Below are 12,449 nucleotides of genomic sequence, written 5' to 3' on the forward strand. Positions count from 1 at the left end.
TGGAAAAGTAGCATAGCCATGGCATCATAATGTAATCCCTATGACTTATTGGGGGTGGGGTGGGGGGCTTGCCTCTGCTCCATTAACAAAAAAGGCAAGCTTACCGGAAAAAAGCAACATGCTAAAGTGATTGTGTATGGCACCTTTGTCATGTTCTCCTTCACAGATTAAACCAACAATGAAGAATACATAGAAATCTTAGAGGGCAGCAATGAATGTGGTACTTTCCCAACAAAAGGGATCAGATTCTGGTCCATTATCATTGCCTTTGTACTTCTTACAATTAGTTTGGCAAGGATTGTAGTTTTGTGATCAACGCAAGATCTCATGAGGTAGTGTTCTAGTCTCTAGTTATGGTATGTCACCCGGCACTTTCAAAGGCAGGCCACCTTTCCATCCTGCAGGTTGATCTTTATCATTGTCAATTCTAGGTATTCTTAGATATAACAGATAATACTTTGTACTGCTAAAAAAAATCAATTAGTACTTAATAATTTGGATTAATTATAAGAATAGACCCTGGCAGTCTTTTCATTTCAAAATATGTCCTGAGGACTAATTGACCATTATGCAATTTTCTGTAAGTTTTGCTGTTTTGATGTTTGGTTAAAGGATAAATACCTTACAGTTACACACCTGTCGGCACTCTTCCAGCACAGCACAACACAAATACAGGGAAACACGAGACAAGGTTTGCCCTGAGACTACCAGGTGTGGCTGACCTCACCTGTGGGAGGTCTCACCTGTGCACGTGTGGCCTTTGTAGTTGTAACCTTTCTTGGGAGGTATGCCACCATGTGTGCAATAACAGTGCAAAAATGTCTCTGTGTGAGTAAACCGCAACAAGGACTCTTATTTTGCTTTAAGCAGGTCACAAAGCTCTGACATTTAAAACAGAAAATGTTCAGTTTGACAGAAAACACACACTGCACCTATCAAATACCCTGACTGTGCTACTTGAAATCTGGCAGAGATGTGTGCGGTATACATGTTTCCTTCACAGCTATTTGCCTACGTAAACAGTCCAAAGAAAAGGCTTAGACGTTGTTTCTCTTACAAGTTGGCCGGATGTAAACATGTACTTACGACAGCCGTCCAATAGTTCTATATGAGGATGTTATGGTCAACAAACTACTTTGTGATAACCAGGCCATGTAAGCAGGTTACAAAAGGGTACAACAATACCTCTTTGTCGCTGCTGATATTCCAGGTTGAGATAATAAAAACAGCCACATGCCATCTACTAATAGCTAATGGACAGTGTGTTTTGCCTCAGTACACAATTCTTTAACCACAAACAAAAACCTGGGTTTGCTTCAGAAAATATCTAGCATCAAAAACATCCATGGGCTTTGGACAGCTGCCTTGGAAACAATGATATTATTGCTGTACAGTAGAAAAACATCTACTAGTACAGCAAGTGTGTACATGTATACGTAGTGTGTATCTTTTCTTCCTGGAGTTATCTACTTCTACAATGTAAACCAGAATGGATTTACCTCAGTGTGGAATTAAGTTGGATGCTATGACCTATACCTGACATTAAGCAACTCCTATCACTAACAGTCATTACACCTAATAACAACAGTTCCCAAACAGAGTGGCATTCAACTGCACAAATACTTCCAGTTCTGGTCTGCTGATGACACAAATCAGGCGGTGTTTTGCCCACATGAGGCATTATTGCTGGCCAGCAGGGCGGACATGTCTTATGTCAACCAGAAACGCTTACGTTTGGCTACACTCGAGATCGATGTTGGTGGCCGTGCTGTAACAACGTAAACATCCTAAATGCTCCGCTTAATCTTACTATGGAGAAGAGTTTGTGTGATTCAGAAGTGTTCAGCAAAAACATTATCTTTGGGATTGATCTGAAGATAGTCTGGGATTGTTTACGACTTTACGGCAAAGAAATGATACTGACAGGCAAACCTAGATGGGATACAAGTTTTCCAACAAAGATGGACATGTTGACAATTTCACTATACATCAATTCTATAATATGCCAGCCCTGTGAAATCCTGAGCTAGATTTCTTGAAGCAAAAGGAAATGAAGACTTCAAGAGACTCCTGTCAGGGTGATTTAATCAAGGAAAACGTCTAAAGATGACTAGTTCAGTAAGGTATAGAAGGCACTGATTTTCAATGGTATCAGGGTTGGAATACTACGTTTTTTGGCTATACTACAGGTGAATTCCCATAACTGATTATAATGTGCAGCACTGCGCTGTCATGTGTGTACACGAACTTGTATCTGCCGTGATTTCCCCGCGGTACCTGGGGCAGAGATTGTGCTGAGGCGAGATGAGTGCAGACCCAGCCCCTAATAACATGCATCATCAGGGGGGCAGCAGGACTGATGAAGAGCTGGGAGGAAACCCTAAATTCATCAGGTAGTCTCCTCCCAAATTGGCTCCATCAGTGGTAAGGGCAATGCTTCTGCCAGGACGATGTTTGTAATGAACAACGTAATTAGTCCAGGATGCCTAAAGGAAACAGTGCTGAGTAGAAGAGACTTGCCTGGAATTTTGATTAGCAGAATGTTTGCAAAAAAATTGCAAAATAAAGTATCACTGAAGCACTGGACAAACCTGTGATACATAATGTACACAACTCAGTCCCATCCAGAGTGGTTTACCTTTTCATGTTCACTGAGAACAAATATAGTGTACAGTGAAAGATCCTTGAACTATTGGCACCTTCCAGCAACACAGGAAAATGTATCATGTTAAATCTAGGTCAATGGATGAACTCTGTGCAAAGGTAGTAAAACTGAGATAACCAGTTACACAATAAAACTGACAGGTAATACCCTATAGTGCAGGTAAAAGATAGCATCTTTGGCCCTGAAGCATGTAAGCAACATAAAACACAGATAAAACTGTCACCGGACTATCTTGAAATATTCATGAAATGGTGGACATAAAACTTACTTTTTGGATAAATCACAGTTTGTAATGTCAAATTGGTACTTTGGGACATTTTGAGGAGCTTGGCTACCATTACGGATGTTGGTCTCTGACAAGTTTATTATGTGTAAATGTGGGTATTGGAGCCAGGAATCTTGGCCTTCTTTAAAGCCGTCCAGTAAAAAGGACACCTGTATTCTCTATGGGGTACTTGGTCAGTATTTCCAATCCTGCAGCTCAATAATGGTTCCTCCAGGCAACTCCCGCAATTTGCACCCCTGAGCAATTGGACTGACTTTCAGATGAGGCAAATTACTTCAGGTGCTGTGAAACTTTTCAGTTCAGGAGAAAAAGGTCACACTGCAACTTGGCAGGACTGTTGGGAATCGCACCAAGTATGATGGTTTTTGTATCACGAAAAGAATGATGTTCAAAACACAGATTTCACAGAGTGCAACGGAGTTAATTCAGCCAAGAGTAGATACATATACATGTACATTCTGTGACTGTATGTCACTTTTATGTTCTAGAAATTTTCATTATTCACCCATCTCCTCATGAAACTTCAAGTGCTGTCAACTATATTAATTTTGAACAGGTCCTTTGAATTTTACTCTGTGGTTTGTCATGACACTATTAAACAAACCTCTCCAAGGGAACACATACTGTTCCACATTTTGTTGCAAGTCAAACTAAAGGTGTGCCCAAAATGTCAGGAGCCAAACAAGTTTTTCACACTTAATCCTCAGGAGAAAGTTTTCCTCATAGTCTTGACCCAAGGTCACTTCAAAAGGTTCAGTAAAAAGTTTTGTGCCTGCCTGGGTTGGAAAGATAATTCTGAACTTTGGATAAACAGACTTTTTCAAAATGTCAAGTTTTGCCATGGGGTGTAGGAACTCCCAGTACCTTCAAGGGTAAAAGAAGAGGCATCTTGTTAGAGCCGAACGTTTAGGATCTGTGAAGACAGGTATTTCTACAATGTACATGGGGTTTGGTATAGCAGTGCACGGAGGGTTACCTTTTCGAAACACCTTTAATACTTCAAAGTATGCTTACCAACTAACGGTATAAATCCTTTTTTCCATTTGCATTTCTATTTCATACAATGTGCCTCCTGAATTATACAGTATGTATTGAGTTACTTCTGCCACTGTGCTGATAAACAGCCACTGAACTTGGGCAACGAACCAAACCTTCCCGGATATCTTAACGTAAATCCCTGTTATTGCAACACTGCACAAATAAATTTGAGATTCAGTTCGGAATCCAGGGGATCAGGAAGATACCCGACCTTCTCCTTGCACCCCAAGAAAACAAGGTCGAACATGGTGAAATTGGAAATTGAATAGGCAGAGCATGAGTGAGCCGGCGCACAGCATGTTTGATTAAAATCAGTGGAGGACAAGAGATGCATGGATGCTTCCGGGATACGCTCTGAGTCTTTATTTGGTATTCAAGACAGTGTCTCTGATTTCCAGCTTATACCAAAGCCATGGAATCAGCATTGGCTTTAACCATATGGCTACTGATTGACTCATGTGATGCACATGTACTGGTGCTGCATCATTAAGTAGGGTCCTGAATGTATCTTTGAATTGCTCAATGACATGGAACAATAAGTACAAAGCCTCTACTTCCTTGGAACATATGTAGAGTGCTGTTGATATTCAAATAAATTGCTCCACGGTTGTTTTCCGTTCCGATTCCTTTCAACCTACTTTATGTTTTGATAACCATACAGCCTTCTCTCCATCTTCATCTATGAGTGGTCCAGAATGTATGGTTCTGGGGATTTGGGAAAACATTTGTACCAACTTTTCTGAACAAAAACAACGTACATTTGTATTAGAGTGACCTCCACGAGTGTTAAGTTGACCTTCAAGGTCTTTGGGAACAAAAGCTGACATTCATGACAAGCATGTGACATTTCTCAACATCAAAGCTCTGAATATTTCTCATGCAATGGTCCTTCCCTGTACAGACCTTGAGACAAAACGTGGACAGTCCTAAAAAATGGTTTTCCCACAGTTTTGGCCTTGGCTACAAATCCTGTCTCATGAATATGATATGGTTGAATAACGTGCTAGCTTCCGTTTCCTTCCAGATAAGATCAAACACAGCGTTAGACGTAGACATGCTGTACAGCATACTTCCTGATAGGATAGATATGCATGTAGATCTGATTCTTGTGTGGGCCAGGCCTTCAAGATTACATTCTACACAATCTTCTGTTGGTAAATGGATGAAAGGCAGAACCAGACAACTTGCAAACAGTAACATTGATCCAAAATACTGGTCAACCTTGTAAACTGTAAAGAGCCAGTATTTTGCTTGAAAGCTTATTGCTTTTAGATTTCCTTTTCCTTGCAACAAATCCTTCCAGTATTACTGATTTTCCACAAATGACCTAAAAGGCAGTAAGCTGGCTATAGTCAGGTCAGTATCATTATATCACTTTAAATCTAAAAGGGTTTGGCAACTTCCTAATAGCCTGGGACAACTTATCTTTCCACAGGGATGTTCAGCATGAGCTTGTCCTTGAATTTGTTTACCCAAATGTACCATCTCTCTGATCTTTTGCCACCAGAGTATGACCATGATGGATAATACCTATTTCAAGTCTTAAATCACCTCCTTACAAACCCTTAAAGGCAGATCCTCCTTGGTAAGCGTCTTATGGAAGTACACCTAAATGCCTCGGATCCAAACATTGCTTTCACGCTAATAACACTTTGATACCTAGTGCAGTCATTAGGGGCACTTATTGTGCTCAGGGTGACTTGCGGTATGGGCCTCTAGCAATAGAAAGGAAGATTGAAGGCAGATTAAAGCCATTAGCATTGCCCTCACACCACATATGACCTTCGAGAAGACCGGTCAGTTAAAAAATAGCTGAGCCTTCAAGCCTGTAACTGGCTGGGCTGTATTAAGGTTCAACCAACAGGAGCTGCAATGTCAACATTGGCTTTGGTCATGGCCGCTCTCTGTACTCTTGGAATAGAAATTTGGTATTTTGGAAAACATTTCCAAAAAATAAGAATCATTGTCGTAATGATTTTTGGTTTGTTTTATTTTGTTTTGTTTTGCCACTGAATCTTTTACTCTTTCCTCTTGAATTGAAGCTACCTGGAGGGCCAGGATCTTATCATTTCCTTAATTTTGTCAACACCTACCAAAACACCAAATATCATCCACGAGTTCTCAAGCCATGCTGTTCAAAAACACACAGACAAATAGACCCCAAAACATAACCTTCTTGGTGAAGGTAACTGTTTGTGTAAAGCTCTTTGCATCAATCAAGACAAGAACACTTTTACAGATGACCTTGGTGATACTGACTGTCAGAACTTCAAGCTCGAGCTCCCTGATATCTCAAAATAAAAGCCTGACCTATAATGGCACTCTCTGCCATTCTGCTAATTTGTTGTACCCTGTGACCTTCGGTTCTGCTTTGATCTTTATCGGTAAATCCCAATGGCACAATAAGTGTCTCATAACACTACCATTGCTATCCACCACTCAAGGCTTCAGGGGCTGTTCCCAAAAGGAACAGGAGAGTGTAGAGAAAAGCAATTTGGACAGTACAGACATTTCTAAAATCAATGTTTTCATTGTTCCCCATGTATAAATGGAGATGTTAGCAATAAAAACAGAAGAAAGCAGCAATGCACAACAAAGAAGAAACTGAAGAGCCCTCTAATCATGGAGGGTAAAAAGTTTAAAAGGAGGGAAGGACCTACGTTCCATTTCAGGGTTTATGGCACATAATCTTTTATCTACAAAGTTCTTCCTGTGCCACTCTGGCAGATAACCAAAACAGCCTCAAGTCCAAACCACTGGGCTATCTCTCTACTCTCTCTTACTCAAAACTTTCAGCAAGCTCAGCCTTTCTTCATTACAGGCCATGAGAACCATTACATGTTTCTCCCCACCACCATTACCAAGGTTAATTGGCCAAGATCGAAGGCATTTAGACACTTCTGTGGCCGTTTCTTCAGAATTGTCCAGTAGCGTAGTGTTATCCACACACCTTTTCATCTTTTCCTATACAGCTTATTATTAGCAACCCTTGGGGCAAAGCGAACTTCCCCTATCTATAATTACCACACAGTGATGGCATAGAGCCCAGTCTAATGCCTACTTCTTGGAATAATCTTGGAACGTTCCTCCTTAAGAGCCTTTTCTCCTTGCTTTGCTGAGACCTCCGGGGCTGAAACGGACTTTTCCCTCACTGCAATTACAGGGGTTAATTACATGGACTCTAGTTCAGGGACCACACAGGGCACAGACAGATAATGCAACATGCAATCGGAGTTCTTCTTAGCTATTCCTACAAGCGCTTCAGGGGAGGATTGTTGTTTGACCTCTGGCTAGTCGGCACAAGGTTATGGCATGTTCTGTCCTGGCTCTGTTCCCACCATTTCAGATGACCATTTTGGATTACTAAAAGTCTGTCCTATCACGAAAAACAAAATTAAGGGTTCGACTCATTGGAATTCAGTGCACATCGAGTCTGCAAAGAGCTGGCAAAAGTTTGGTATTTTTCCATTCATGTGCTCAAAAACTGGACTTTTCATAGGTAAAAGATATTGAGGTAAACAGATGACTTTTATACCAAACTGTGATAGGTATCTCTTAAAAGCCCATACTTTGAACCATGAAGAAATTACCCAGAATGCATGTATGGAGCCTCAAAGCATGATGGGATGTTTCCTCACCTGTGTATGCATACTGCACCAATGCCCACAATGCATCAGGGTCCACATCCTTCATTTTGATCTCCTCCATGTTCGCCTCCCGGACATCGTTCGTGAACATGGCGGCGAAATAGTCCGACACGACGCTCAGCACGATTCTGTGCGCCTGTATTCTTCTGGACCCTGCGATCAGCGTCACGTCGCACAGTTTCTTCTGGTACATGAAGGTCTCCATCTTCTTGAAGGTTTTCTCGGCGTGGTTTATCGAGCGGAAGCACTCGTTCTCGGGGCTGTTCTCCATGGTGGAACCGAACCCCGTGTTGATGAAGTACCTGAAACACACGTAAACCATCTGCACATTAGTCCACTTACAAGCAAGCAACCATTTCACTAACCTTTAACAATGTGAGAAACAGGTCTGAACAACAAAAAGTCAACTGCTTAATGCTAGTACCTGAAGTCTACAAGTTCAACAGTATATTGAGAAGAATTCAGAGCAATAAAATGGGGTGTTCGAGGAGGCACCTTGAGCACGTTAGAAAAGCCTCGTTACTCAGAAGTCTGATGGGTACCTTACTGGCTGTAATAATACAATATGGTGAATCAAAATACAACATGGTGTATCAATATCAGCTCTACTACTGTGTAGTTGCCCATTAGATGACATTTTAAACTAATGACTTTGAGTGAACCAGAAACCTTCACCCACACAAATTGGAAGTGGTTATCTCTGTACACAGTGAACTTGGCAATGATGATGTCACTGCTGCAAGACAAGATGGCTACTGATTACCAAATAGTTCTTTGATTTTGTAACTGATGTCTAATGCTGATCAAATTTGCAAAACCCATTGGTCAATTTCAACAAAAGTCTAAAACGTAGCAGCTATAATGATGTTTTAGCATATAATATGGATGTTATTGTCCTGTTTCAATATACCTAGATTTCCTAAGAACAGTTCAAGAAACATACATTAGAAATGTCCTTATATTCAAACTTTAGACAAATGTACAAAGTCATGTAACTGTCATACAGTTATATAACATCAAGTCTGGAGACGGCTTTCAAAAGAATATACATGTATCACTGCCTAATTCATAACTGAATATGCATGTTTTATAAACAAAAACATGCAAACAGTATACAGTGATTGATGGCTGTGTTTACCCGAATCTGTATAATAAACGTGAGTGTAAATAAATGATAAACAAGTTCTTATGGATCCTGAATATATCCATCCAGCCATGTGGCGATAAAACTTAATTAAAAGCAACTATCCCATGGGTTGCCCCATGTGTTTTAATGGCACTTTCCTCAAGAGTGAATAAATCATGCAACTCTAGAGAGATATGATTAAAGTCCCAATTTTAGTGACATTTCAAAACAGCTCTAAATGCACAAGGAAACAAATTGAGATGGAGAGTAAAGGCCTTTAGTTCTCTCTAATTGCCTTGGGTTCATACCTTGCAATCGTGCATCTTACAAGACATCCCCATCTGAGGGTGGGCCTTTTACTGTTGGCTGATTTACCGACTTAATTAGGGGTGATTTAGCGGGGATGTCACGCCTGCTGCATCAGTTTTATGAGAAAATTAAAGCGGGAACTGTGTCTGACATGATGGATGTTACAGAGGAAATAGCATATGTCGCTCGTCAGCCATCCATGGTACCCATCACATAACCATCGCCCCCCTCCCACAGCAATCTGAGCTGCATCTTCCTTTTGCATATTAAATCCTACTTTTATCTTGCTTGAGGGATGTGCTAGATGTACGCTGTCATGGTTGGGATTTGCAGCACTATCTGAAGTCATTTGTCCCAGCTGTGATGCATGTCGTAAAACTTCAGGACACATTTTATGCACAGTTCAAATCAAAACAACATGTTCTATCACTTTGGATATCTTGTATCCTACCAGGAACATACATTCTCTACTATTAACTGAAGATGCATAGAAATAACATTAATTATCATGACCATCTAAAATAGATATGTGTATACCAAAACAGCTACCTCTTATGGCATACATGTATGTAGATTAATGAAATTCCTTTAATAAAATGCTAGGTAACTACAAAGCTATGCAGCAAATTCCTGATTTGCATAATTATGTTAGTGAACACAATAGAGGTAGAGTATGGAAGAGTTGGTTGAAAGGTTTTCTGTGTTGATATGGGGTACGCTAATGGCAGCTACAGCTTTAATGGGATATGGCCAATTTGCTTGACTTCAAAGCTTAACTTATATTACAATACTCCAGCCATCTGGCAAGGCAATGTAAACTTCAACTGTGAAGGAGGTAAAATTCACAATCAGCATGTGTTGGAAAACAAAACATGTCACTTTACTAGGAGATCTATGTAGCAAAATACCACTGTCCTTGGTGCTGACATAACATCACATGTATGTGCTTCTGAATTGTTAGATTGATAAATATGGGATTATGTTTCATTCATGTAGACAAGCTTGTTGCTGTTCCTTCTTTTTTCATTAAGGTTTGCACATAATGAGCCATCCCTGATGGTGTAGGGCATTCATAACATGGCTTGTGTGGTCTCCTATCACAACAGTGCACAGGAAGATTACATGTAGCTACGTACATGTTTGTACTTGTATGAAAGCTAATGGTTAGGAGTGTATCCAATCATTCACGACAGACTTCTTTGTGGTTAGAGTACACCTTCACTGTACCTCTGCAGCATTACATTATCACCCCACTGTAAATAACACCACTTTTCTATATGACCTCAACTTTATAGAGTGGATTATTCATCCCATTTTGATAGTAAAGCAAGCTAGATATGTGTGCTGGCTTCATCCCATACTGACAGTAAAGTTAGCTCAGCGTTCGCTATCACAGCCAGCACTACGCCGTAGGGATTTAGTGATGGCGCAACTTCAGCACTTGAACCATAAATGTCTCACTTCTGAGAATATATTACAATTCACCTTGAGGTGGCATAGCAAACAATGATTTGTATACTATCTATAGCATAAAGGCTTGACAGGTGCATTTGTAGTGCTTGAATTGTCGTTAATATAAGATTAATTAGGCAGATAGACATTATGAAGGTTCCATTCTTTCAAAATCTATTCTCAAAATCTATTCTAACTTCTGGTTTTAAAAAGTTCAACATTTTGACATTGACTGCAATGTTCCAACAAGGACAATCTATTGGTGATTTTATACTATAGAAGGAGTTCACACCAGGTCAGAGGTGTTTCCAAAGGTTCATTTGATGTGAATACTCTCCCTTTCCCCCAAACAACCAGCATTATAGCTAGAAGAAAGAGCTTCTATTTGGAAACAAGGAATCAGCCCCAAGGCCTGCAATGCCTGCGTAATGTCTTTTATAAGGCTGAAAGGATACACAGTACTGGGATCATTAACTGTGAGGTAATGGTAGGGGTTAGGCAAAGAAAGGTGCAGTCACCTAGCTTGTGATGCAAGGGAAAACTGCATAAACAGGAAGTGGATAATACGTCTTCTGGCAGCTGCAAATTTGCCTCAGATTGCCCAATATTTCAGCAGAGGATAAGACAGTAGACAGGCTGGGGAGCCAACCCAAGGACATACGCATATAGCACAGTAATGGGAATGAAGGGAAGGAAAAAAACAACATCAAACTTTCAGTACATGTACACAGAATATGGTGAAAGACGTTTATAGGCTGAATGTCTACCTCTGGAATCAACGTAAACCATAGTTTTTGGTAATGTTCAAATGCTCACCTCTCAAATCGTGATGATGACATCTTGCAGAACCTATGTACTATACAGAATCAGATAACACCCTCAGACTTGCAAAACGTTTGTGAAAGTTCAAGTTGTTTTTATAGAACCGCCCATACAAGAGCAGACTTCTACGCCTGTTCCTCTCAATGGTAAGTTATTAACTGTGGCACATATCCAGGTGTTCCCTTTCTTTTGTTCTCACTTGTCCTGGCACTTGACATTTAGCCAAAATCATAACAGCAACCAGCGTTCCATTGTGAAATACATCCCACCAGCCATACTCACTGTGCACAGTTAAGTACTGGATGCCTTGTTCTCTAATAGCTCAGCACCGCTATTAACAAAGATATGGCTGGAGAAAGGGAAACTTTATCTTCATGTCAGGTGCCGCACAAAAAAGTGGAAAAGACTATGTGGCCATTGACAGGCTTTTAGCGGCAACATGTCATCACATGTTGGTGTGTTGATGCCCAAAACATCCCAGAGAAAGGGTGCAAATGGCAGGGGAATGTCCAACGGACTTTCTTTATTATTTGTAGAGCAGGTGGGTAGTCACGATGACAAAGTAGCACTGTTTTCATAGTGCCTGGCCGGGGAGGGACAGCAGTAAGTTAAGCAAAATGACCTCTGACCTCAACCCATCAACGGCACACCTGTCTGCTGCCAAAACAGGCTGGTATACATCTGGGGACAAAGGCTTCCACAATGTCGGGGTTTAAGGTTTGTGAATCGCATCCGTGGTAAGCTTAAGAGTACTTCAAGGTGTACAAAAGTAGCGCGTGCCCCTGAAGCCTCGCGGCATTACCCCAAACAATAATGCAGGGAGAGCTGTCCATCACGACAACAGGAGGAGCCGCAGATGAAAGGATCGACACATAAGGAAGTGTTCAGCATGGCAGGGATATTGGGAAGGGTTGAAAGACTGGTGTTTTAATTGTAAACAACATACATCCTGTGGCGGGATGAATTTTCTCTGCATTATTTATAGACCAGGAGGATTAATTTCAGATGGAGGAAAAGTGGGGTCCCTTCAGTATCAATACCAGGGGTCATTGCTATATGAACAAGTGACCATGAGACTAGGAGAACCTAGTATGTGTATGCCTA

At 40.8% G+C, this 12,449-nt stretch overlaps 1 protein-coding gene across 15 annotated transcripts in view; it reads right to left on the reverse strand.

Annotated features, from left to right (window-relative positions):
• The window catches only part of LOC136436793 (kelch-like protein 5), a 128,927-nt gene that overhangs the window by 28,063 nt on the left and 88,415 nt on the right, over window positions 1–12,449 (reverse strand). For 14 of the 15 annotated variants that reach the window (XM_066431115.1, XM_066431119.1, XM_066431121.1 and 11 more), the window contains one exon: window positions 7,628–7,938. In XM_066431115.1, the coding sequence (XP_066287212.1) occupies window positions 7,628–7,938 (311 nt within the window). Of the gene's footprint in view, window positions 1–7,627; window positions 7,939–11,339; window positions 11,461–12,449 lie in introns of those variants that run through there. The other variant, XM_066431118.1, reaches the window with a different exon arrangement.

This window comes from Branchiostoma lanceolatum, chromosome 6 (assembly GCF_035083965.1).
Source record: "Branchiostoma lanceolatum isolate klBraLanc5 chromosome 6, klBraLanc5.hap2, whole genome shotgun sequence".
Taxonomy (NCBI): domain Eukaryota; kingdom Metazoa; phylum Chordata; class Leptocardii; order Amphioxiformes; family Branchiostomatidae; genus Branchiostoma; species Branchiostoma lanceolatum.